The sequence below is a fragment of the Suillus paluster genome, assembly GCF_016628075.1.
Source record: "Suillus paluster strain FC165 chromosome Unknown EDB91scaffold_98, whole genome shotgun sequence".
Classification (NCBI taxonomy): Eukaryota; Fungi; Basidiomycota; class Agaricomycetes; order Boletales; family Suillaceae; genus Suillus; species Suillus paluster.
This window is the reverse complement of record NW_024537658.1, coordinates 69871-95948: the sequence shown is the minus strand read 5'-3', so window position 1 is coordinate 95948 and position 26078 is coordinate 69871. Positions and strand designations below refer to the sequence as shown.

General features: G+C 45.0%; 7 protein-coding genes across 7 annotated transcripts; 4 read left to right on the top strand and 3 right to left on the bottom strand.

Annotated features, from left to right (window-relative positions):
• The first annotated feature begins 1152 nt into the window (after positions 1 to 1152).
• On the top strand, positions 1153 to 3364 carry EDB91DRAFT_897826 (uncharacterized protein). The gene is made up of 16 exons (XM_041328774.1): positions 1153 to 1410; positions 1543 to 1662; positions 1723 to 1732; positions 1791 to 1810; positions 1866 to 1898; positions 1947 to 2043; positions 2103 to 2137; positions 2194 to 2221; positions 2278 to 2310; positions 2365 to 2438; positions 2495 to 2570; positions 2622 to 2699; positions 2750 to 2866; positions 2926 to 2966; positions 3018 to 3043; positions 3102 to 3364. The coding sequence occupies exons 2-16, from the start codon at positions 1606 to 1608 to the stop codon at positions 3253 to 3255; spliced, it is 879 nt and encodes a 292-aa protein (XP_041171649.1). The 5' UTR covers positions 1153 to 1410; positions 1543 to 1605; the 3' UTR covers positions 3256 to 3364.
• A 612-nt stretch (positions 3365 to 3976) lies between these two features.
• EDB91DRAFT_1035249 (uncharacterized protein) lies at positions 3977 to 4147 on the top strand (the record flags this gene model as incomplete). The annotated part of the gene is made up of 1 exon (XM_041312790.1): positions 3977 to 4147. A coding segment is annotated over one exon (171 nt), but the record flags the coding sequence as incomplete, so codon positions are not given.
• A 767-nt stretch (positions 4148 to 4914) lies between these two features.
• Positions 4915 to 8862, bottom strand: EDB91DRAFT_1239580 (uncharacterized protein; the record flags this gene model as incomplete). Its single annotated transcript, XM_041321873.1, has 11 exons — positions 4915 to 5119; positions 5159 to 5545; positions 5946 to 6406; positions 6454 to 6550; positions 6703 to 6770; positions 6826 to 6961; positions 7010 to 7215; positions 7961 to 8001; positions 8029 to 8170; positions 8223 to 8525; positions 8758 to 8862. The coding sequence occupies 11 exons, from the start codon at positions 8860 to 8862 to the stop codon at positions 4915 to 4917; spliced, it is 2151 nt and encodes a 716-aa protein (XP_041171647.1).
• A 668-nt stretch (positions 8863 to 9530) lies between these two features.
• On the bottom strand, positions 9531 to 10919 carry EDB91DRAFT_1254049 (uncharacterized protein; the record flags this gene model as incomplete). Its single annotated transcript, XM_041323744.1, has 7 exons — positions 9531 to 9593; positions 9648 to 9674; positions 9727 to 9826; positions 9908 to 10150; positions 10199 to 10212; positions 10269 to 10358; positions 10404 to 10919. The coding sequence occupies 7 exons, from the start codon at positions 10917 to 10919 to the stop codon at positions 9531 to 9533; spliced, it is 1053 nt and encodes a 350-aa protein (XP_041171646.1).
• Positions 10920 to 11941: 1022 nt separating this feature from the next.
• Positions 11942 to 12686, top strand: EDB91DRAFT_1254048 (uncharacterized protein; the record flags this gene model as incomplete). The annotated part of the gene is made up of 3 exons (XM_041323743.1): positions 11942 to 12009; positions 12067 to 12612; positions 12656 to 12686. The coding sequence occupies 3 exons, from the start codon at positions 11942 to 11944 to the stop codon at positions 12684 to 12686; spliced, it is 645 nt and encodes a 214-aa protein (XP_041171645.1).
• A 48-nt stretch (positions 12687 to 12734) lies between these two features.
• EDB91DRAFT_1061329 (uncharacterized protein) lies at positions 12735 to 14029 on the bottom strand (the record flags this gene model as incomplete). The annotated part of the gene is made up of 2 exons (XM_041314434.1): positions 12735 to 13046; positions 13094 to 14029. The coding sequence occupies 2 exons, from the start codon at positions 14027 to 14029 to the stop codon at positions 12735 to 12737; spliced, it is 1248 nt and encodes a 415-aa protein (XP_041171644.1).
• Positions 14030 to 23440: 9411 nt separating this feature from the next.
• Positions 23441 to 24075, top strand: EDB91DRAFT_1316334 (uncharacterized protein; the record flags this gene model as incomplete). The annotated part of the gene is made up of 4 exons (XM_041325189.1): positions 23441 to 23455; positions 23507 to 23604; positions 23666 to 23849; positions 23902 to 24075. 4 exons carry the CDS (start codon positions 23441 to 23443, stop codon positions 24073 to 24075), a joined length of 471 nt encoding a protein of 156 aa, XP_041171643.1.
• Positions 24076 to 26078: the final 2003 nt, after the last annotated feature.

Sequence of the window (26078 nt, the reverse complement as noted above, 5' to 3'; positions counted from 1 at the left end):
CACATGTTCAATGATCACGCGGGGATACTTAGCCTGACTAATACTAGGAGATAACGAAAGGGTTTGTTTGGCGATAGCTTCAGAAACAAACAAACAAACAAACAAACAAACAAACAAGTAGTATAAGGTCCAGATTTCGGCAGCACTACAGCGTCTAGACTCTACCCAAGTACTGTAAAAAGACACTCTATCTACATACGGCTAACCTGAACAATGTTTTTGGTGTTCTTGGAGAACATCAGGGCGCGAAAACTCCGTCCCGCACTGGTCGCAGACATATGCCACTCCAAGGTGCGCCTCTTGCACATGCCTCAAGAGCATATATTTCCTCAGCTTCCGCCCGCAGTGCTTCCATTGGCACTTGACGTGCGAATTGTCTGGACCAGAACTTTCATGAACTTCCCGAAGGTGGGAGGGGAGATCATGACCACTGATCAAGTGAAGACAGCGTGATCCATATGGATGACCCCATTCACATATGAAGGTCTGTTCGAGAGAATGAGCCCTCTACAAGCGATGATTAGTTGCAGCAATACAAAGTCAGAAGATCGAGAGCTTACAGGTTCAGGCTCCAGCGCCGTGGAGGATTCAGGTAATCCATTGCTTGCGTGTTTATAACGACGGATCGACATGTTGTGTAGAGAAAAGCAAGCTTGACATGAATTCGTTTATGAAACAAGCAAGTTACATAGATTGACACTAGTGTCTCGCTTGTTTCCGAGTCCCAATGAAGTCTAATCTTCCATGAGTGCATGTGATGGTTAAATATAAACATCGCACCATGTAAATTTGTAGCGGAGGGTTTTCCTGCCAGTGATGTACTGGGTGTGGAGAGCAGTTCACCTGTCCATGCATCCCAGCAACCTGTCGCTAGTACCTTTCGGTGTCAACGGAAAAGCTGCGCATTCCACAACATCTATGGTAAGAGCAGTGTGACTCTGATGATGCACGACACTAAATATATCATGTACTAGTAGTTGATGCATCTAGGGTGTTTTGGATTACGGGACGTGCGTGTGTGAAGGATTAATGATCTTCACGACGACGACGCTTGCAAAAATTAACTTTGATATCAGATACAGACAACCCAAGCATCAGATACGCGACGTACGTCCGGAAGCTGCTTGTTCGTTGCTCTTCGGCCGCGCCTTCAATACATCTTTCAAATTCAAACCATCCTCTGCGCAGCCTCTGATCCTATTCCTCGCATCTTCAAGCCACATATGCATGAGTGTCTTCCGGGCGTCACGCTCGCGTCCGCCAGGAGAGGATGCGTTAGCAGTGTCGGTAAGGACAGCACCAACAAGGACAGCGCTTTTCGAGCGACATTGAGCAGAAGACGCCAGCCACGTGATGCAATATTCTGATATTCGAACTTCTTGAATCAAGAACTTCCATTGTTGTACTCGGGTAAATGATATATCATATCACCTGAGCGTTGATCCCTGCTGATCCGTGTTGCAACAACTTGAATATGTCCGCCAGGTAGGTAACCGTGATTTTGCGACACAGCCATCAGTTGTACGTGCTTATATTGTGAAGTAACGCACAACAAGAAGCGTGCTGCGCAACTTCAAAGCCCACTTGCTTCTTTGTACGAACCTGATGAGTGACGCTACTAGTACTGCTTTGTATGTCGACGCTGGCATTCAGGCATCAAAGGTGTGCAACATGCGAAGTTTTCGATACGTCTCACCTCTAATTCACTCCTGATTCACCCAGTACTTCAATGGTTTGCAGTCTTATCATTAGTTTGTCGAGCGTCATCTTTGACTAGAATAACCTGGCAGTCGGAACGTTTGCAGTTTTAGTGAGTGTCTTGACTCGATCCTCGCGGGTTATGTGATGCTAATATCCTTACCTAGATTTTTGACTACTGCATTACTCTAGAGGCAGAGGTGTGTTTGGGTGGGCATATCACAGAATCTTCAATGACCATCTGAAAGTCGCAGTGGGTATGGCATCGAAAATGGACGTTCGTGAGATTTATATTCACCATTTCACGATACCTGCCATTTTTTGCCATTGGGATGACATTCACGGGTGAGCTATATGCGTTTATAACTCGCTTTTTGCGATAGTTGCTCATGGTTGGTGGATAGCTGCGCTTCGAACACAATACTATCCTGGTGAAAGTGTGAGTGATGAAACACACCCCTTACATGCACAAATGTTCATAACAGAGCTGTGCAGTGTGTTATGTTTGGAAAAGCGTCCAACGGTTAGCATACACAACATACTAGGCTGCTGTACGTTGAGTTACTACTCTTTACTCAGTGTTGCACATTATCTGCATTCTAGCCGCAGAAGGTATGTCGTGTCTTGAACGAGCTTCCAATCCAACTCTGACATGTTCTTGTATAGGACTCCTAATAACGAGGATTCACGCTTCCTGGACCAGTAAGCGTCTACTGACATTTTTGCTGGTTTTTCCCGTAGTAAGTCTTTTGTTCTCCTTTCACCGCGAAGACCTGATTTCGAATTAGACGACCAGGTTTGTTTTGTTGGTTCTTATATCCTCTCGGGCACTCCCGCGGCGTCGAACCTTACGAACATCGTCACTGACATACGTCAGTCGTGTGGTCTTTGATTTCCACGATTGTGATACTCATGGTGTACAGCGGATCCGGGCAACTGTCTTTTCATAGGCGGGAGAAACAGTGTCTTCGAGTATGCTACTTTGATACTCTACGAATCGGGTCAGTAGTTTTGTCTCGTCTTCCGATTCCCAAACTCACGCGTGAGTCAGTCCTCCTGTGCTTGATGTTGTTCATCAGATCCAGATGGTACAAGAATACTAGTACTGTCGGACTGCTCCAAGAAACATTTTTCAATGATTCAGTGAGATATATGATTTGCATCATGAGTAGGATGCTTCTGTTTGTCCAATCTGACCCGCATGCTGACTTGCTTTCCTTTATCAAGTCGTGACTTCGTTCAGTATCATTCTGAATATGAGTCCTCCGGTACGTTATAGTACGTGTGGCTAACTTCAATGCACTTATCATCGAGCGCAGATTACATGGGTTGCTATCACAGACTCGTGAGTCCAACAACCATGATTAACGAGATATGCACCACCGACTGTATCATATTTCTAGTCTACAGGTCGTCATCCACAGCGTCCTAGCATCTCGGATACTTTTCAACCTACGAGAAAGTGAAGAACGTTCGCGCAATCACACAACACTGGCGGAAGTATCTGACATGCAGTTTGAAGAAGGCCAGCTCTCAACGTTGAGGTCTGAGGTTTAATGAACCTTGTGTTAGTGCAGCGCTGGTATCACTGCATATGTATCCCATGATGTAAGATACTAATTTACTTGCGAACTATGGTATTTATTCGTTTGCTTGGCACATCACTTCTAGCACCTCAAACGGTGCGGGCAAGTGTTGAGTTGCGGTCCACTCAAGTACTCTCTGAATCACTTTGATACCCAACATAGTATAGGCTGATGCTAGCCGTGTGCTCTATCAGTACATCAGTAAAACCTCAGATTCATTTTCCGCCATTGCGCCACTTTCCCCGCCTTAGTGTCAGCGACAAGGCGTGAAAATTAGTACAAGCAGTGATAACTCCAGACTCCAAACCATCGGCAGTGTGTAAGAGTCTACATCCCAGTGCCGCCACACAAACCAAATACGAACAACAATAATTCAAACACCGCAACTTTGGACTCTAACACACTTGGCCGACTGGCACAAGTTGTGGTGGTGCAAAGGTTGTAACTATTTGTCCTCTCCAAAAAACATTCAAAATAGTTGCCAGTAACAGTGTGACCTAGTGTGACACAACAGATCCCCATTTTAATTTTTTTGAGTTAACCTTCAGCATTACAATGTTGGCCCATCAATTCAAAGTACCAAGTTTTACCGATATGAAGATGATTGTTCACAGTGAATTTGGTATCACCCCCTGTACTTGGCAACTTCAGTCAGCTTTGCATCAGCTTGACAAGAAGAATGTCTTCACTATTTCTCCAAAGCTGGCTCAGGCAAAATGTTCACATTCTGGATCCCTCTTTTATTCAATGATAATGGAATCATCCTCATAGTGACGCCTCTGAATATTCTTGGCGAGAAAATTCATAAAAAAGCAAAAATGCTGGGCTTCCTGGCCTACAATCTTTCTGCAGAAAATGCTACTGATAACACAAGTCTGTGTGCACAAGGGCAATTGCCCAGGAGAAAACGGATGAATGTGAGTCTTCATTAGTGTTCAGCAGGGTGCACAGCTGATTTGCGTTAGATGTCAGTGAGATTTTGCATCCTGGTGTTTGACATGGCTGCTTTTGAGAACACCACTCATGAAGGTCGATGTGGACAGGCCATTATCTTGCAGGCACTGCATCACTTTTGACAGTCTGCTTGCAAGATTCATTGTACAACAGTAGTTCATGCACCACAGCACTCAATTTATCACGAACTCGCTGACTACTATGCCTTATGTTCTCCATGCACAATTCCTTCTGTGCTGCTAATTCCCTTGCAGTTTACTTATATAATAAACATGATATTTCAATAATTATATTATATATAGGTTTATTCAAATACTCCTGTGTCATGCCTGGGGAACTGGCGACTATTTTGAATGTTTTTTGGAGGGACAAATAGTTACAACCTTTGTGCCACCACAACAGTTGCAGTGTTTGAATTATTGTTGTTTGTATTTGGTTTGTGTGGCGGCACTGGGATGTAGACTCTCTTACACACTGCCAATGGTTTGGAGTCTGTGATAACTCAAGTTTCCCACATTTTCTCAAAGGCGCCACAGAGTCATTAAGAGGGTTTGGCATGCAAAAGAAAAACAATGGGTATTCAGAGAGCAAATGGTAGTATATATTCAAAGTGTGTACAAGTAGCTAATACTAGTAAAAAGTGTCAAAACGCGATCTCGAATGCATGATGATTGGCTTATTTGTTAATATAGTAGGCTTGAAATGTGTCATATGAATGATAAAATTTGAGTTCGCGAGGCAAAAATTCCGTACCGCACACGGGAATAAGATGGGCAGCATGATAGATGGTGTTGATATGAATGATGGCATGCTCAGGGGAATTGTTTGCACTATATCCTGGACAAACTAGCCACATTCCTGTGTCTTCATCTGCGGTGTTGCTGACTTTGTCGAATCAGTGTATCATAGTGCAGGGATACACCTCACCCCGGTACTGAAATGAGAAAAATGTGTGAATGCAGGCAACTTCAAGGCCTTGCATGCCAGGTAAACTGGAGTCTGTGTTGACAAAGACACAGTCATGTCGTGAATGCTCATTCCGCCAGGAGGGACAGGACCAGATGTATTCAACACGCATGCCACCAATACTGCTCAAATCGCTTGGCACATAGAAACATGATGATGCCGAATTGAAGACTGAGATTTTGTTAAGATAGAGAGGGCAATCGGCGAGAGGTACATCAGATGGGTCGTGGGGATCATCAGGATGCAACTGTTGGAATAAGAACCACCCAAGAAGGTTGGGTAGGCAAGGGATATCAAGTTCGTCAGCAAGGGCAGGAACAGTTTGAGCGCATTTTTTTGCCCTCTGTACAGTATATTTAGTGTGACATTAAAATCAAGAAAAAAGAGGTCTTATGGAGTGTTTTTGCCAGCTGTACATACACTTGTAGAACTGTTGGTCCATCATCAATTTCTAGGTCCCCATTGATGCTGACCAGGGGAGGTGCAGGTGGTGCAGGTGCAGGTGGTGTGAGTACGGGTCATGCAGGTTGTGCAAGTGCAGGTCATGGATGTGCCTGTGCATGCACGGGTACAGCTGCCGCTGCCATTGCTGCTGCTGCTGCCATTGCTGTTGTCATTGCTGCTGCTGTTGTTGCTGCTGCTGCAGCCGCCACCACCACATCTTCATTGAGTTCATTGACCTGCAGTGCAGGAACTGTTATGCACATTAGTATGCAAAATATCGCGTGTAAACTGTTGGACCTACCTAAGGCATTCATGGCTGCTGAGAGACAAGTGCCAGTTAATATCCCCCGGCATGTGAAGTCAACTCGTGCTGCTGAGAGTTTGTCGAGCTGTTGATTGGTCAGTAATATCTGACCAAGCACTTTGTAACGGCTCAATCGTCGCCAGGGCTCCTTGACCGCTTTGATGTGTTTGTTCTCTGTTATTGATGAGCAGAGGCCATTGAGTGCCACAAAGAGTTGTATATTTCGGACGTAGTGCACAAGTGAATATTGGCGGGGCCGGGAGAAGGTAGAAATGATGCCTGTCATCCTGAAGATTTCATGGTAATGGTGAAAGTGTGCGAGTGCATCTTTGATCTTGAGTAGAGAGTCTTCTGTGATTATATCACAATGGACTAAGTAAGCAAAGTCTAGAAGCGCACGAAAGGTGCGCACAACATCTGTGGGTACATGACCCTCGATGGTGGGCAAGTAAGCCTAATAAATCAATATGGTGATAGCATGACAAAAACATGAGGAGTTACATTCATCAGGGCTTTGGAATCATCTCCTGTCCATTGTTTGAAGCTGCGCCCTTGAGGAAATCGCCGTAAGCCTGAAAATGAGGCAACAGCAGCAATTCTAAGGCAATGAGTAACGGTATAATCTAAATTCAGTCGAGCTTACCTGTGATCAATGTCGTCCATGATTTTCTCTGCCTTTCATTTGTGGTGCGTGTGTCTGAGGTATTTCTCAACCCATGCCACAAGATGGTCCTTGAAAGTTCCTTTCACAAGCTGATGGAGGATGTCAGGGAGATCATTTGGTAGATATCGGCTTGGGGAAAGTCGTTTGTAAACGGCTGTTGACATACATTTATTAATATAAACAACACTGAGATGAGCGCACTGATGTACTACAAGTTGCTCGACTATTCCAAAATCATCCCACAGATCACTGTCAAGATTCAGAGCTTCTTCAATAAGGGCCTCAGTATGGTCATGCAAATGACATAATGTGCCTTCCTGGAGATTATCGTGATTTGCCACACATCTAGAAAACAATATTAGCAAAGAAACATATTAGATAAAAAAAATGTACTTGGGACACCAGTTTTGGATGATACACGCTAACAGTACCTGCTCCTCATAATCCACTATGTAGGGCCCTAGTTCGTATATAACCCACCAGTAGTGACCATCTCCAAATTGCGTGACTTTGGGAGTTGTCATGCCTGGTTTGAGTGAGTTGAGGATTTTTGAAAGTGATGAGTGGAATAGTTGTTGACGAAATTTTTGGAACAACGGCTCTTTGGTGTGTTCGTTTGTAGCTGCATGATTGGTAAATTAGTTATAGACCTCCGAGTTTGTGTGACAACAAACTTTTTGGCATGGCAAGGAACCCTGTCATATCCCATACCTCTGGATCCGGAATTCCGGACCTCCCCTACTAAAGTCTGGTCCTCCATCCTGTTGTCCGTCCGGCGCTCCGCCTTCATCTCTGTACTCGCAACTATCTCCTTTTAGAATAACTGTTCTCCGGCTACCAGTTATGCTCTCTCTGCTTTGCTTACTGATCCGTCCGTTTGTACTTCATTTCCGACTTCACTGCTTTGATCCGTTATACACTTACTAATAGACTTTCCACATGCTTTGGACATTGCTTTTACTTTGCTGACTGATTTACTTACATGATACCTACAGTATATAAACTCCTGTAATACTCCGGTACTCCTCAGTTCAAATATCATCTTAGTTCTGCTCATTCCTGCTTCTCCGGACTTGAGTCTGATCTCTCGTCCACCTCCGAGTCTTAGGGTTAAACCTTAGGACTATATCTCCGGCTCTACCTTAGGGTAGTCTAACTCTGTTTCGCTTCTACTCCAGACTTGTCCGCAGTAGCCTTACTCTGTTCATTCCTAGCCTTCTGGAGTTCTGCCGAACTCCCCCTGCGTCTGACCTCCGGACTTCCCCTCTGCCTCTCGGAAATTAAGGGCACGTACTCAGGTAAGGGGCACAGCGCATGAGCTGAAGCCGAAGCCCTTTGAGTAACCCTTCCCTTGAGCACAACCTTAACAAACCCAATCACTGCCACTCCATTACAATGGGCTCGTCAAACACTGTTGTGGATGTTCCCGATGGAAGCGTAGAGTGGGTAATACTCATTATTCCCTGTCCTGACCGAAACCATTGTTTTGTCACTGCCAAGGATGACAGGGACAAATGTGGACCCCAGTGTGCTTGGGTCTTTCACTATCTCATCCTAGACACAGATTGAGCCATCGTTATCTGACATTGAAACAAAGAGCACTTACAGCTGGATCCCACACCCAGTCACCAGACATAAAATCCTTCCATTGCCGCTTGTCGCCCTTGGTTGAATATTCTCGGTATGAGTGATAGTTTATTTCACTAGCATATGTTGGATTCACCAGCATATTGTGCATGACTTTGCATGGGTCGTGAAACCAGACTTCATATTTGTCGTCCATCCAGGGCTTGATATCATCTGTGAGTCTCTCACCATCATAAGCGACCATAATTTTTTGCCATTTCACATTCCCAAAGGGTGAACTATCAATGATGTTGTAGAGATTGCGGTGATCTCCAAACGGCGGCTTGTCGTTGTGCTTTGCAAGGGTAGACACCCATAAATCCAGTAAGTGGTCAATTTGACTGGCTGCCATCTGATTTCTCATATACAAGAACTCTGCGGTTTCAAATTCTGAACAATTGCAAAAGGGTGTCCAGTTGTCAGTTGCTACATTCTTGGGAGGTGGGTGTGGAGCGCCAGGGGGGAGGAATACCCACCCAAGATTCAAAAGGGCATGCCCTCTACTCAGTGTTGACCCTGACAGGCAGGATGGTGGCAACAATGAAAATCTGGTGGATCTGTTGATCATTGCGGAGGCATTGCAGAAAGCTGCCATTGCTGTGCTGCAGCCAGGTGATCATGTTGAGGTATTTGATGGTGAGCAGTCTGGTGTCTATGGTGTTGTCGATTTGATCAATCAAGATGTCATGACTGTTACAGCTATTGGTGTTGATATTGATGGTCAGAAGGTGGATGTTCCTGCACGTAGCATGCAGAAACACTTCAAACCAGGTGACAGTGTCAAGGTAATGACTGGTCAGAACGTGGACGAGTGTTATGACCAACGTTCACCAATAATGATGAAGGCAAGCACACAACCACTAGGACTCGGTCAGAGAGGATAGTGAACAAGATGGTATTGAGCGTGAACCCCAGTGAAAATCGACCAGAAACAGGCTGATATGAAACAATATACATCGAAGAAAATTGAGGCTGTCAATTTTATCGCTGCGCTTCGAGGTCTTTCAAAAAAACGGCACTTTTCAAGACGGTGAAAGATAGAGGTCGAGAGGAATTTTCGGTCTATCGATAGGTTTTTCGTCCCGATGTATGCGTTGAAAATGATTCAATTTGGACTCAAAATGGTACCGATACAAATATAATGCTATAGAATGAAATGTAGGTGGGTATCGCTGTGGATTGATGATATTAGGTTATGGTAGGGTATCTGCTGGTCCTCGCCCTGCCTGCCATCCCGTCTCTCGCACCCCCTCCTGTCTCCGCCCTAGGACTGTGCAGGGACCCACTCCTACTCGTCAACATTGATTGCGTCCTCCCCATCAACGGCCTGCTGTGTTGAAGAAGAATGAGCCTGTAAAAAACTCTGATTAGCAGCCAGACTCGGATCTCGGACGATTGTACTCACTTGGGCAGTTGCCTTGCTTTTGTACTCCTAGTAGTGTGCTGTGTTAGCTGTGCCCTAAGAGAGAATGGACAGTACTTACCTCCTTGATGCTAGCAGATAGGTTGTCCCAGTAGAGTGCAAATGCACTTGCCAGCTCCCACTGGTGACCGTTTTTTTGCCAGTCAAGGGCGCATATATTGCTAGAGACGAGAGAAATCAGTGCGAGTTGCTAGTGGGAAGCCAGGATAACATACCGTAGAGTGATCTTCGACCCCACTCACATTGGCTTCAAGCTTGGCTGCCGTTTCTTGACGGGCTGTGTGTTCACAATCGTATTCGCGGCCTTCGTGATAGTGTTCTCTGTTGCCACTAACTCTATGTTGACGGCAAGTGAAGCCACATCAGCCACTGATGGTGGCATCCTGGAAGGCCCGGGTGGCATTGTATTGGTAGAACTTGCACCAGACGAGAAGGGAGTAGGTGTGAAGGATGTTGTGGTGGTGGGTTTGAATACAAATCCTGCCCTATTAGAAATTTCAGTGATTGAATGTGTAATTACTCAAATGACTTACAACAGATTCTTGACCTATTGCCAGTGTGAACAGTTAGTATTTTTTAAATGTCACAGTTAGAACTACGCACCTCCATGTTAAGAGTCTCTGTTTGCTTCTCATTTTCTAAGGACAGGGACGGTAGCGCAGGTTCGTCAATTTCGGCAGGTGGTAAAGGGATCTGAATGTCATTGTTAGCGAGGCTCAATTAACACAGGATGGTGACCTCTAGTTGTAGGAGCACTTCACTGGTGGTGTTCTTGGCATCCTCGAGTCTCTGTTTCTTAGTTGGTGGTTCTTGAAGCAGCGGGTCAACCATAGGATCAAGGGAGTCATGGGAAGACAAGGGATCAGACGTAGATATGGAATGTAGGGTGTTGACAGAACTCTCGCGCAGCTCGTTGCCAGCAAGAGGGATATCTTCGGACTTGATGTGTTTGGTACCTCTCCTCTTGACATGGTAGTTATACCACTGAGAGTAATTGTCTATCATCAATTTCATGGATTTCCTGTTATCAGCACATAAACAAAGTTTGAGGAATTGTTTGCATAGCGTGTGAGTGAGCCAACGTAAAACTTGCAATGAGGCTTGACCAATTGATTCAGGTGCGAGACCTTGTGTCTCGAGTTGACGAAAGCTTGATAGCATAAGCTGTTGGATTGCCTTGGCACGCTGAGCAGAGACAGGATTCCCTTGCTCGTCCTGAAGGTAAGTGCAAGATACGTTGATGCCTTTTGCCATTCGTGCGGATCCTCAAGATGATTTTGCAGCAGACCCAGGAACAGCTGACGTGCTTTTTGGACAGTCTTCCTGCCATTGCTGCTTTGTCCATGACTTCAAGTGTGGGTAGTCTTTGGGATCTAGCTCTCGATCGCATTCTTCGTCCATGGTTGTGTCCAATAGACATGGTTTTTGCTCGTCTTTAGTATTATTTGAGGTCTCTGATGAATTTGACACGACGGAGCTTGCGGAGCCTCGAATATTGATAATAACATTCCTATATCACATGTTTTGACTGCATATATGCGCTGATTATATAGTACTCACTGTAAGGTTTCACATTTGGTACTTAGAGTAGTGTTCTCGTTGACAAGCATGGCCCTATCTGCTTGTAGACGGGTGACTGCATGTTGTAATTCGGAAACTTCGTGCTTGAGCTGCATGATGATACTGGTATCAGACTCGCTGCAAGCCAGATGCTCATTCTCGAGCATTGATTGAAGGCTGGATTGTGAGTGAAAAGACTCGCCATCAAATTTCAAGGTGAGCTATTGTTATCAAATCATCGGAATTGTTACTATTAACTCACACTAGTATTTGGATCCCATATTGCTAGTGTGTCACATGCATATAACAGACGGGACACGCCCATATCAAGAACATCGGAAAATGACTGTCACGGATTAAGCTGAGCTCGTAAAAGGTGGGAATATCCTGCAGAGGGTATCGCTGTAATCATGTTGTTGATGGACGACATGATGGTAGTATAGAGGTAAGGTGCACGGTTGTTTAAAGACAAAAAAGGAAACCTACTGAGTAGCGTCATGGTGCTACTGTGTGCCACGCTGGGCTTAAGCAAGTTGACGATGGTTCTACCAGAATGTGTTCAGGCCTTTTTTGATATATCCTCTAAACCAGATCTTGAAGGATATGAGGCAGATACCAGGTACATTCTATACTCATTGAAATATGTTTCTAATTAATATGGACTATTATGATGTCGAAGCAAATGTATATCAGACAGCTGCTCCAACTCACCTTGCATGACTCCATCAGACGATGTCCTTCTCAATCCTGCATTCTGGCTCGCCAATCCTGAGAAAGAGGACTAGTTGGGACACCGGATGTTCATGTAAGTTTTTTTTATCAGATCTCGCAATTGCAATAGTAACAATACAGACAAATTTATCAGGTGTCACACTGAGCTCAAAAGTGCACCTCTCACACCAAAAGCCATCAAGCAAGCCACTGGAACTACCCCCCTTCCTGTCTACTATGACCCTGGGAGCACAACTGAATCTGAGGGTGACCTTCCCGAGCCTAAGATCATCAAGCAAGTTACCCAGCCTCTCGTTTGCGATGATGACAGCATTACCAAGCCAGAAAGCGACATTCATGTACCCCCGGAGCATGTCCAGCCTGTCCGACCTCTCGAGAATGATCCTGAGAGTATTACAGAGTCCGAGAGTGATGTCGGTGTACCACCCAAGCCTCCGAGTCAGACACCAAATACACCAAAGAAAACCATCCAGCCTCTCGTTTACAATCCTGACAGTTTGACAGAACCCGAGAGCAGCGACATCGAACTGGCCCTCTCAACTTCGACAGCTTCGATGACTACACTCAAAAGGAAGTCATTCTTTGCAACACCGAGTTCGCCACCCCCAAACTCTATCTATTGGAAGTACATGTCACGTGAAGAAGATGCGAGATGGTACGACTGGACGGGCACAGATGATAGCTTTCGAGGTGTTCAGCAAGATGAAGGACGAACTCAAGCAGCTTTGAATGCTAGAGATAGATACAAAGTTTTACTAGTCCTCGTCAGCTACTATGTCATTCGATACCCCCCATCTGAATTATATCCAACCCTGGCCATTCAATGAGGTAGAAAAGGGTGTCATCAATGCCAGGAAAACGATGTGGGACCATCGCAACAACAGACTGAATAGCGGAAACTTCAATGAGCTTTAATGAGGTGTCACCATGATAGTGACATGCAATGACAGTTTGAAATGAGCAACGTAGGAGTTCGGCATGTGGGGGGCTAAATTGTGAAACAAGTGCAAAGGTCTTCGCTTCGTCATGGATTGTCATGTTGAAGTAGAATAACACTTCAGCGATGCTCATCTCTCCGTCAATTGATAGCTAAAATGGATGAGAACACTAGCTGGTGAGCATATAAAAATATTCACCTTGATGTTGCGTGCGATATGAGGTTGCTGTGACATAGCATTCTCTTTCCAAGCTGAACGAGCTACTTGACCATTGGGAAGACGAACACGAGCCCACCGTGTTACAGACAGAGCTGCAGTAACATCAATCCTGCAGGTTGACAAGTAATGGAGAATGGCACCTGCTTCACATGGACGCAAAGGGTGGGCAGTCCGTTCTCTTCGACGTAGCAAGACATAGCCATTTCCGAGGTCTTGTGACCCCTTCGGAAGGCTGTTCTGTTCTGGTTCGATTGACGGTATGATGGCCTTAATCGCATTGATCTGGCATCGACAGGCAGCTCGACGGGAAAGATTAGCATAGACGGAACTGTTATGGAGACGAATCTCCTGAGCGAGATTGCCGATGGTACGTTCCATCGTCCATTGAGACGAGCAAATTGGAGGCCCCTTTGCAATTGTTTCTGATGGAATATGTGTGGTCGAGTGTATCCATGGACGGACAAAGTGGAGGCGGTCAATATGGTGCTGATAATAAATGGTTTCGAAGTCATGCACAAATGTCAGAAGGTGTTCATGTGCCTTTATGAGATCGGTGCGAGTGATGTGGTATTGTTGCATAAGGCACATTCCACTGACGAGGTGGCAAAGATTTGTCCAATATGGATCTGGAAGAACACCGAAGAGAGCAGCTGGTCCCATTCCATAAAGGTACAGCAGCCATTCCCAAGCTTTGAACCCGCTGTTTATTTTCTCCACAGGATTATGAGGTGGGTGGTCAAACGAACCAGGTAGGAACAGAGTTGCATCAGCAATGGTTGAGCCATGCTTTTTCCACGTCTCCTTCATCAACACAGCCCAAGGCCACGTAGATTTGTCATCATCAGGGTCAGCTCTAAATGTCCCACGCCAAAGCGGAATGAGAGTGTCGCCAGCATTAATTGCGGCAATATGCATGATGTCGGAGCCAAAACAATGAGGTATGAGCAGGATACGTTGATCGTTGAAGCCACAGAAAATACTGGGCTTCGTAATACCTGTCTCAAGTCATACAGCCTCGTATTGTGCCATCGTTTGGCAGCGAATCAGTCGTTCCATGTTGTCGTGGTAATTGTATGATCCAGCTGCAGGAAGATGATCAATTGGTACATCAGGATGGTCACAGCATAGTTGATGGTGAAGATCAGGCTGAAGGAGGGCTGGGTGATGCGTAGGAGCACCAGGTTTATGTCTCCCAGGTAGTCCACAATACAGCCAGCATCCCATTTTTCCATGATGGCCAACGAGGCCCGTAAGAAAAGCCATACCGGGACCATCTGCTGTTGCAATGAAAAGAAATGGATTAGATCAAAATAGGATGTCCCTTGCACCGTCCCAGATCAGTAGGCCTTCAGTCTGGATCGCTCGAAGATGATGCAGGCCAGGGAACATAAACGAGTCCAAATTCTTGGGCTTTTTCAGACCTGGAATGATACCACCTGGCAGGACGTACTTCTTCTTGTACCTCTCCTCCAGTGCATGATCAAAGATGACCCAGATATATATCCAACAATCACTCTGTTTCGACTCATAGAGTTGTGCACCGTCAATTGAAAGCATCAACACAGAATCGCCGTCCTTGATCTTTCCAGACTGACAAGCATCTAAGTACTCCTTTCCATGGACAATATCTTCGTATATGCTTGGAACACCACCTGTTGTCTTCAGCTCCTTGAAAATCTTCTTTGTTTGGTCTTCATGCCAGTGCATCTTTTGTGCCTGGTCAGGATGGCACCAGAGCGCTTGGAGCTGGGGGCCAACTGGAAATGTGTCATATCGTTGACATGCAACCTTTTTGCGATCGGTGCTCTTTTTCATGTCCCAGCGGTCCTCTCTGCATCTAGGACATCGGTCAAGGTGGGCGAAGGGACCTGTGAAAGCAAGACAGGTATTGATACACATATCATGCACGATCGGGATGACTCCGCTGAGCTCTGCAATGGCTCATTGAATGCGATAATGGGTGTAAATATCATCCTCGGGATGCCATTCAATTGTTGCATCACGGATAGCATTGTAAGCTTTGATCGTAGTGTCAGCGAAATAGTACTTTAACAATTGTATAAGATCAGGGTTGGTAGTATCGGGAAGTTCTCGAGGAGGGTGTCGAAGTCTATGGATTGCATTGTCAGGCAAACGAGAGTGTGGGTCGTTGAGGGATGCCTTTCGTAGAGCTGTGATGAAGGTCATGGCGTCTCGAGCGTCATCGAGTCTTGCCATATGGTGGAGCTCCTCAAGGTCCTCGTCTGTCCACCCCATTGTTTGAGGACAGACTTCATCCTCTGGGTTGTTTGCATCTCCACCCGTGTTTCCAATTCCCTCCTGCTCTTCATTGTGTTCATCATCACGCTCTTCATCACAATCACGCTCTTTGCTAACTTCTTCCCGGTGCTCCTCCTGTCGCTCATATCCAAGCTCATCATTGTCGTTATTATGGACCTGAAAATCTGAGTTCGATTGTGATCAGAGTCTCGGTCACGATCAGACAGGTAAGGTCATGTGACCTTGCCCAAAGTCAGCCCCTCCGAAGTCATGACCGGCTGCATCAAATGTATCATCGTGATGATCTATTTGACATGAGCATTTTTAAAACGGTAAGAAAAGGAGTTGACCTTCTATGCCATCACGAGATGGTACAGATTCTCTGTTGGCCATCCCATTATTATCAACACGAGACATATGACTAGATCCGGCGCTGCTGACTTTAGTCTGAGGATCTAGTGGCTCCAGCGGGGGTACAATATCCTAACCGGCGATTAGTACTACAATGAGCACTGCAATATACAATAAAGTGGCACAAAACTAACTTTGGATCTATTCAAGGCCGGGCTACATACTGACGGACCAAATGTCTCCTTGGTACGTGATTTCTTGCTGCCACTGGATCTGAATGGTTCGTCTGTCTCAGATGGACTTGGACGCTTGCTTGACGACGGTTCAGGCACTGTGAGAGGTTCGGATGCTACAAGACTCAGAGGTATGGGTGGCAGCAATGGGACAATAGAGGGAGGAAGACTTGGAGGATTGTGTTTAGCAAGTCTGCCAGGCCAATGCTTGTAGTATGCGGTGCGTTTGACCTGCTTAGGTTTTCCGCAGTTCTTTTGGAGACATACATCGCAATCACAGATGTAAACGACGGCAGTGTCGTGTGGCCGGTATATACCAGCCTGGAGATTGTCCATGGTGTGGTATGTGGTGACTTAGAGAAATTTCGATCAGTAAGTGCAAAGCATGATTATGATATAAGATGTATGCATGACGTAAGCATAACAATGTCGCAAATGTTGCGCAAATGCTAAGTTTGTCGAACGCACTGTGCAAATTACAACACCATTCTTGCATTTTTGATGTCAGCAAAGATTGTTTGCATTTTGCACAAAATTGAGCATTTCTCGTCTCAATTTTTTTAGATTTCTATCTACCTCATTATCTACTTCGACCTGTTTTGCCACATATCAGGCTGTTTCTTGTCAATTTTCACTGGGCGTGAACGTCTAAGTCACTACAAGCGTAGGAAACAAAGAGGTTAAGTCTAAGGAGTACTTACACTAACTAACCTACTTATATACATAACATTGAATAGGAGTCTGAAAGAAATCAGTCAATGAAAAAAGAGTCGTACGATACTGTGGATGACTAAGTATGACATCATGATATATAAGCGAATGAGTAATACGGCAACTAAATAGAAACCCAAGCTCCGACCGGTTCTTCTTTGGGAAGCGAGATTGTTCTAGCCTGTGGAGTAGGGGAGCCAATCAGAGAAACCACGGGTGATATGTGAAGAGGTGAAGGTGTGACAGGGTGATGAGTCACGTGACTGGTTCGGGTTCTGGAAGTAGCCGAAGGGAAACTGAGGAAAGAAAAATGGTTTGTATTTTAAATTCGTGACATTACCCCCTTTCTAAGATGAGCGTCCTCGCGAATGTAAGATGGTCGTATATTTTTCTGTCTCCATTCAAGGAAATCAGGGGTTGTCAAAATTGAAGCGGAGATCCGCGCCGATTTAACCACATTGGGGTTTTCTGCATAAAAGTCGGCTACAATGAGTGGCGCATTCTTCACATCTTCCTCTGACTGCCATGTTGCTTCTTCTACTGCATATCCTTTCCATTTTACTAAATACTGCAACTTGCGTCTGTATAGGTGGCTTTGCAATATTTGCTCTGCTTCATATTCTGGGACTTGGTCAACAATCTCCGGAGGTGGACGCATTCGAGGTGGGTGGTCAACGAGTTGAGAGGTTTGATATGGGGTGAGTAGCGATACATGGAAAACTGGGTGGACGTGATATTTAACAGGGAGTTTCAACTTGTAGTTTAGCTCGCCAGTCTTCTCTTCAATTTCGAATGGTCCAAGACGGCGGTCGGACAATTTTTGGCTCGGACGGTGTTGTTTGATGTTTGTCGCGTCTAACCATACTTTGTCACCTGGTTTGAATTCTGGTGTGTTTTTTACCTTATGGTCATAAAAGTGCTTCATTTGATCATTCACTATTTTCAGCATCGCCTTCATCTCTTCTTGTGCCTCCTTCATCTTGGCTAATCTCTGATCGGCATGGGGAATTGTGTTGGAAGAATTAGGGGAAATCGTGAACTCGGGATTATAGCTGTAGACACATTTGAATGGGGAATGTCCAGTAATGGTTACTGAATTGTTATGCGTGAATTCAGCAATTGGAAGCCAAGAAACCCAATCATTCTGACGGTAGGATATGAAGAGTCATAGGTATTGTTCGACTTCTTGATTGACTCGTTCCGTTTGTCCGTCAGTCTGTGGGTGATATGCTGTTGACATGGACCACTTGGTTCCTAGTCTTTTCGAGACTTCCTGCATGAACTTGGACACAAACTGTGTTCCCCTATCCGAGATCACCTTATTCGGTGTCCCATGCAACTTCCATACGTGATTTAGAAATAAGTCCACGACTCCCTTGGAATCAACATCCTTGGTGGTTGGAGCAAGATGCACTTGCTTTGTGAAACGATCAACAACTACCAAAATACTGTCTTTGCCCTGGGAGATGGGTAGATTGGTGATGAGGTCACAGCTAATGGTTTGCCATGGCCCTTCTGGAATCTCGTTTGGCTTCAAAGGTCCATGGGGTTTCGACGGTAGCACCTTCATTTGCTTGCATTGATCACATCCATCTACATAGTCATTGACCCACTTCTGCATCTGAGGCCACCAATAGTTCCACGAGACAAGTTCAAGAGTCTTGGCATGTCCCATGTGTCCTGCTGCAGGCGAGTCGTGGAAGATCTCTAGCACTGAGCGACATATTTCCTTGTTATTGGGAATGTAAACCATTCCTCTGAACAGAATAAGTCCATCCTCCATATTCCACTCTTCCAATCCTCTTCTCAACTGCACAGGGCCTTCTTCAGAGTTTCAATAGCATTTCAGACTTCCGGATCTAAGTCGGTGCAGTTTCTGATACACTTTAACAGCGAATGTTCTCCTTCTATCAGAATCTGACCTCTTTTTGCGGCTTTAATGTGGAAAAACTCGGGTTTTAAAAGCACGCAATCAGAATTGTTGTTTTCTACCCCCCCTCTGTGGTCTGGCCTCCTGGACAGAGCGTCGGCAGTGTCGTTAACCTTTCCCGGTTTATGTTGCAGAGTGAAGTTGTACTCTGCAAGGAACAAGGACCATCTCGCCTGTCTACGAGTTAACTTCTGACTGGTCATGAAGTACTCGAGGTTTTTATGGTCCGTCCAGATCTCTACCGGATGAGGTGTGCCCTGCACATAATGCCTCCACTCCTCCAATGCACGGATGATAACTAAAAGTTCTTTGTCGTGAATATCGTAATTACACTCTGCATCTTGCATTGATTTACTAAAAAAAGCCACTGGGTGCCACAGTCCATCTTCTTCCAACTGAGAAAGTACACCACCAGTAGCATAGTCAGATGTGTCGCTCTCTATCTTCTGTTTTTTATTTGCATCTGGCATGACTAGTACTGGTGCGGAAGTGAAACTGTCCTTCAGAGTTTTGAAAGCTGTCTCCTGTTTGTCCGTCCATTCCCATGGTACATTCTTTCTAATGAGTTCATTCATGGGTCTGGCAATGTTCGAGAAACCGAGAATGAATCGGCGGTAAAAGTTTGCAAATCCCATGAATCATTGAATATCCTTTACACAGGTAGGAGTGGGCCATTCCTGAACTCCCTTAACCTTGACCGGATCCATTGAGACGTGTCCATCCTTGATGATCAAACCGAGAAACTCCACTTCTTTCTTTTCAAAGGAACACTTCTCTGGTTTGAGATAGAGATCATTGTCCTGCAGTCTCTGTAGTACCTCACGCACCACCTTCTGATGTTTCTCTACATCACCGTTGGTGAAGACCAAGATGTCGTCAATGTAGACTACAACAACTTTACCTTCCTTTAGATCTTGGAAGATTTGGTCCATCATAGTTTGGAAGGTAGCTGGGGAGTTCGTCATGCCAAAGTACATCACAACTGGTTCATGGTGTCCAAAAGGAGTTTTGAAGGCAGCCTTCCACTGGTCTCCTTCTTTCATTCTAATATTATTGTAACCCCATCAAACGTCCATTTTCGAAAAGAGTTTTGCACCGGAGAGACGATCGATGAGGTCTTGAGAACGAGGGAGAGGATATGCATTTCGGATGGTTTTCTCATTCAACCTCCAATAGTCCATGACGGGTCTGAGCTTTCTGTCCTTCTTAGCAACAAAGAAGAAAGGAGCTGCTACTGGAGATTCGCTATCTCTCAGTCGTCCCAAGTCATATTCTTGCTTCAGCCACTTCTCACATGCGTCATTTTCGGTGGGGGACAGGGGATATGCCTTCGCGTTAGGAGGAAGATCATTAGGATCCTTGAGATCTACTTTATGATCCCACTTCTTAGACTCAGGGAATCAAGTAGACTCTTCGTCAGAGAAGACCTTAAGATAGTCATGGAGCCAGTCTGGCACCATTTCCTCTATGGGCTTCTTTTCCTTCTTCTTCTTCTCCTCCTACTGCGCTAACTCTGATGCTACAGAGCTTTTGTACCTGATCCACACGTTCTGTGATGAATCTTCATCCTCCACCTCCTCGATTGTAGGCAGATTCTTGGTAGCTCCGTGTCCAACAGTAGTAGCAAGGTCCGATTGTTCTTCATCCTCAAGCCTGACATGTATAGTACCCACATGTCCTTGCGATTGAGAATTGAAGCTATTTGACTGAACCTGATGATGGATAGAGGCTTCCTCAATATCCTCATCTTCATCATCTTCTGCCGGTATCAAATTGGGCAACACTGAAAGGATCGAAGAGTTCGTGATTTTTCGCTTCTTCGCCTTGGTCTTTATGTCCTTGACCTTGGCTTCTTGACACTTGACTGGGCAACAGTCTAATGCCACCCTTCCTGCATTCCAATCGATACTAGGGTTGTGGTATCGTAGCCAATCTATCACAATGATGACATCATCAGTTCCTAGATCTGTGATTAGAAAGGCCACTTCTTCCTCATGATCCCCTATTGTAAGCTTTAAATCTGTGTAACTCGTAATTGGGCCAGCGGAATTGTCTGTTTCATCAATATTATGGATCAACATTGCTTGCAACAACTGTTTAGTTTGGACTTGATTTTTCTTGACAAACTTTTCACTAATGAAGAGATTTGTCGCTCCACAGTCTACTAGAGCTTTGACAGCTGCTTTCTTGTGCTTTCCTTCCAACGTAACTGGCAAGTAGAAATGGTCTCGTTTATTCCCAGAACAAACTTCTGATACTTCTGCAAACATAATTGCCAAGTCACCGAGAATGGAAAAACGATTATTTTGATCTAAGTTCGCAGTCAACTTCGATCCTCCTAAAAACCCTTTTGTTCCTCTTTCTTCGCTGGGTTGTACATGCTGGAGAGGCAGATCCTCTCATTAACGATGCGGTTGATATCTTCCAATGTGAGTGCCTTCACTGCTGGAACTTCTTCCACCTTGCCAGCGTGGACAGCTGGTCCTTTGCCTTTGTCAAGGGGCTTTCCGGTGCAGTTACAAGCCATATGCCCTTCTTCTCCACAGCGGTAGCACTTGAAAACACCTCCTGGTTCTCCTTGAGGTCAGGGTCTACCTCCTGTCCTGGTTGCATCAACGTCCATGGCGTTTCCTCCCTGTGACATGGTCTTGGGTGCTCCAGCTGGTGCGGGTGGTGCAGCTGAGCCTTGCCAAGGTCGTCGTGGGGCGAAGTTCATCTTCCTCTCATCATCAAGTTCCTCGAGGTTCTGCCCGATTAGGAGTGCCTCCCTGATCAATCCTTCCAGGGTGTCTTTCCTGTTAGGATGGATATTGGCCAAATAGTTTTTAACTCGTTGGTCCAATCCAAAGCGGAGTTTGCAGCATTAACTCGTAGTCAGAGAAGTGACAGAAGGTGAGCTTCTGGCGGAAGATGGAGATATACTCCCTGATTGTACGATTGCCTTGTCAGAGAGCTTCCAACTCTCTTGCTGCCTTCTCTTCCTTGTTGACGATGGTCCACATGACCTTCATGTCCTTGACGATGCTGTTATAGGACCCGGGCTGGCTGCTGAGAGCCATGGGGGTAATGCTTTCCGCCCATTTTGCTGCAGCACCACGACAGAAGGAAAGGAGACAGGTACACTTTTGTTGCTCCATTGCTGCAGGGTAACCTGTGAAGTAGATTTCGAGCTGAGTGAGGAAAGTGTCGACATCAATGGAGTTCTTTTCTCCTGTGAAGTCCATTGGTTTCGCCATTTTGAGATCAGAGCCTGAAATCCCAGATGTAGAGCCTGGGATCTTTGTTGTAGACAAGATTTCCAAATCCATGATCTTGTTTTCTGACTCCCTCAACCTGATCTTCAGGTAGTCGATCTCATCGTCCACGTGTACCAGGCCTGCTTGCAGCTCGTCGATCTCCTTCTGCAGACTGTCTATCAAGTGTCTGGTGTACTCTCTTTCTGTTATGACGACGGCGTTGATTGCACACGAAATGTCCTGATGGGTGATGGTACTCTGTCCAGGCCCGGAGATGCTGAAGGGTGCAGAAGGGCCTGCGGTTGGGGTGGTGGATTGTCCTGCAGATGCCAATGGGCCTAATGGGTTGATCCATCCTTGTGGGGCCGGAGAGTGGATTGCAGCCCTTGGTGGAGTTGATACTCTTGGTATTGCTGGCGGAGCCGTTGTCACTTCTATATCCTCTGAAGCGACGATCCCAGTTTCTCCTAGATTCTCGGACATGGAAGAAGGAGCAATGGGAATCCAAACAGGAAACATTGTTGTGCAGTGCGAAAGCCCTAGCCTCGACTAGGCGGGATCTGTATGGCGGGGCAATGATGACAAAGGTGCGAATGCAACACATGTAGCAGTTTGTCAACCTATGTAGAACTCGAGAGGAGTTCGCAAAAGACGCGGTGAACTTTTGGGTCTACTTTTAGCACCCTAGGTTCCTATCGTAAAGTATTTAGACTGTGAGAGGACAGTTGCGAGTGCCATTCTGTTACGTAGAAAGCAGATATGTAGTGTACAGTTGGCAGGGTTTTGGGCCTAACTGCAGACGTGTGGAAACAGGACCTAAGTGTCACTGATCCTTATCAACTGGCAGCTCGTAGTAAGACGAGGGCCTGGTTTACTTCTACTAAAGAGGTAATGTAAAGAGATTGATATAAACAAACGCGTCGGGGAATGGTGATTGATTTTAAATGTAATCCACGAGATAAATCTCGGCAGAATAGCACGATGAAGTTTATTGAGAACGGTGACGTCCAAGATAAAGTTCGAGTCGGAGTGGTAAGAAGACTTAACCTAATGTTATGACCAATGTTCACCAATAATGATGAAGGCAAGCACACAACCACTAGGACTTGGTCAGAGAGGATAGCGAACAAGATGGTATTGAGCATGAACATCTAAGTCACTACAAGTGTAGGAAACAAAGAGGTTAAGTCTAAGGAGTACTTACACTAACTAACCTACTTATATACATAACATTGAATAGGAGTCTGAAAGAAATCAGCCAATGAAAAAAGAGTCGTACGATACTGTGGATGACTAAGTATGATGTCATGATATATAAGCAAATGAGTAATACGGCAACTAAATAGAAACCCAAGCTCCGACCGGTTCTTCTTTGGGAAGCAAGATTGTTCTAGCCTGTGGAGTAGGGGAGCCAATCAGAGAAACTACGGGTGATATGTGAAGAGGTGAAGGTGTGACAGGGTGATGAGTCACGTGACTGGTTCGGGTTCTGGAAGTAGCCGAAGGGAAACTGAGGAAAGAAAAATGGTTCATATTTGGAATTCATGACAACGAGACAGGTCTTATCATCTCGGTAACAGACAATGTGGTGACTTTCCTATCAGATATGTCCATGCAGGAGGTGGGTGGAACTCCATTGGTTGTTGTTTCACTGATATTCACATATATTCAGGTCTCCGTGTTCTCCAAAGATCTGCGTGAGGCTGCTGAAGTCGGTTCTGGAACCAACATTGTTGGCAATTATGAATTGCACGACTTGGTCCAGCTTGAGTAAGTCAATTACCCAGCATCTCGGCATGTATTTATCTGATCACTAGTGTACAGCTTGCAGACTGTCGGTGTCATTTTCAAAACTGAGCGAGACTCCTTCTGTGTTCTTGATCAGAATGGTCAAGTACAATTGGTGCAACCCTCACCAAATATCAATGTGGTGGAACTCCAACTGTGCCATTGCTACGGACTATGAAAGTCACAAGCTCTGTGTACAAGACAATGTCAAGGAAATTGAAGGAGAGGTCAGTCCTTTCTTATGGCCTATAATAACCCTGCAATTTAAAACTTTTACAGTCTCGTAAAGGTCAGGTATTGCACATCCACCAGTCATTCTTCACCTTCCTACACAACAGGGACATCCTTGAAAATGGCAGTGTATTTGTCACCCAGTGTTGCTCTCTAGCATTGGTTGCACCCAAGGGTAACCTCATTAAGCCAGGGATGGACCTAGGCAAGATGTGTCCCTAATTGCATCTCTGGGTGTGCAAATGCCCTGATGTATGCTGTTGAATTTGCACAAATATTATTTGTGTCCCCCCAAAATAAAAATGTGTGCCCCACTGAGAAAAATGTGTGCCTGCCCAAAAAAAATCAAATACTGTATAATTTCGACCTTAGGTTCATGGGAGTTTCTGCACTGCATTACCTAATGCCTTTGTGACAGGTTCATCTCTCGAGGACAACTGTGACAAACTTACAATAAGTTCCTAAGGTTCATATATACATGTTCAGTAGGATAATATATGTACTTTCTACACAGAGTATAGCCCAAAAATGACAATAAGGAATGGAAAAAAGTGGTTAGGTAAATGTTTTCATAAAAAAACATATCTCAAAACAAACATATCATATGTTATGTCACAAAATTAGGTTTGTCGACCCAAAAACAGCTGTGACTGTCACAAAAAATAGGTTCAGTTCGTCAAGATAGCTACAGTGTGACAAACCTAAGCTCGAAATTATACAGTAGTGTCACCCCAAAAAAATATTATGTCACCCCCCAAAACAAAGTGTGATTCTGAACAGTTCAAATAATTGTAGACTTGTATGTATACTACTAGAAGACTACTTGATACGATCCATAATTTCACTTTTTCTCCTCTGCAATGGTGGTGGGCAATACCCACCAAAGACCTGACCTGTTCCCACAGCACTGCCACAGCCAAATACACATTCAGAATGACTGAAATGTCTGTGTACTGAAAACACAACAAAAACGAGGCAGTCTCACAGCGAAAGGTGTTAAAACTAGTGTCTCAAATGTTGCTACAAGAATGGAATTTTATTTGGATCATTATTGGGGAAAATACAGGGTATGTAGGGAGTAGTTTGGTATGAAAATGACCAGTAATAAAATTTCTGTTCTTGTATGGTCGTGCACAGAGGTGATATGATCAAAAATCATGTGTGAAGCAAAGTGGTAGGACGAAGAGGTCAGTATGCAAGTCTTTCAGAGTGCAATAGCCCCTTGAAAGAATGAAACCTCAGCCACAAGCACATTTTTCCATAAACACAATGTACCATAAGTGCTCATGTTGATGTGTTCAGCATGTCGCAACTTGTTGCTGGAGCCCATGACAATCCTTCTAATGGCCTTTTCATGATATTTTATCTTTGTTAATAATCTGGAAAGAATTATGGGGCACACTTCCTGGTACGGACCTTTAGGGCACGGTATAATCTCAACGCGCTCAATGATAGAAACTCAAAGGGATATATACCAAAGGCAAATGACCTGACATGGCATCAAGAATTGAACTGACAAGAAGACAGCATAGACATACAACCAGCTTATAGAATGTTCTCCCTGTGTCCCTATGCATCTGAAAGTAGATGAAAGCTTGAACGTTAGTTACACCAAAGAGACTGTTACGTGAGATATGAGGACTCACTGAGCTTTGTGAGCAGATAGTTTACTAGTACTAACAGCGCTGCGATGGTAACACGACCAAAGGCAATGGTGTCCATTGTTCAGCATCGGGAGTCCTCGAACGGGTTTGGACGGGTATGACTACTAGACATTGCACATACTGGCTACAGAGAGGTGCGATATATGATGCCAGTGAGTTAAGGGGAGGGAAGACGAACACAGACACAGAATATATGCAAAGTATACATCAAATAAAATCAAATAAATGAAATAAATGACAATACTCAAACCAAACACTTATCAGACATTGAACATTTGTCCGGCTTAGTGGCAAAGTCGAAGTGTAACCAAACATCCACCATACACTCCACCCAAGTCTACCAATGAGCGGAGTAGGGACTGTAGTTGTATACTATGCAATGTAAGTAATGTATGTGCTGGGAACTAGTGTATGTACTATGCGAGAACTGTATGTACTTATGCGAATACCGAAAACTATGTAGTATAAGTAGCTTGTGCTATCAATGTTGTAAATACTGTGCACAAAGTTGAGAAAGAATGACTCGAATAGATTCGGTGACCGACTCAAAATCAGAACTTA

Bases quoted from the DNA above. Each gene is read 5' to 3' on its own strand.
- EDB91DRAFT_897826 (XM_041328774.1), top strand. From the start codon at position 1,606: ATGAGTGACGCTACTAGTACTGCTTTGTATGTCGACGCTGGCATTCAG. The intron at 2,439-2,494 runs GTAAGTCTTTTG...TTAGACGACCAG, and splicing joins TTTTGCTGGTTTTTCCCGTA to GTTTGTTTTGTTGGTTCTTA. The intron at 2,700-2,749 runs GTCAGTAGTTTT...CGCGTGAGTCAG, and splicing joins TTTGATACTCTACGAATCGG to TCCTCCTGTGCTTGATGTTG.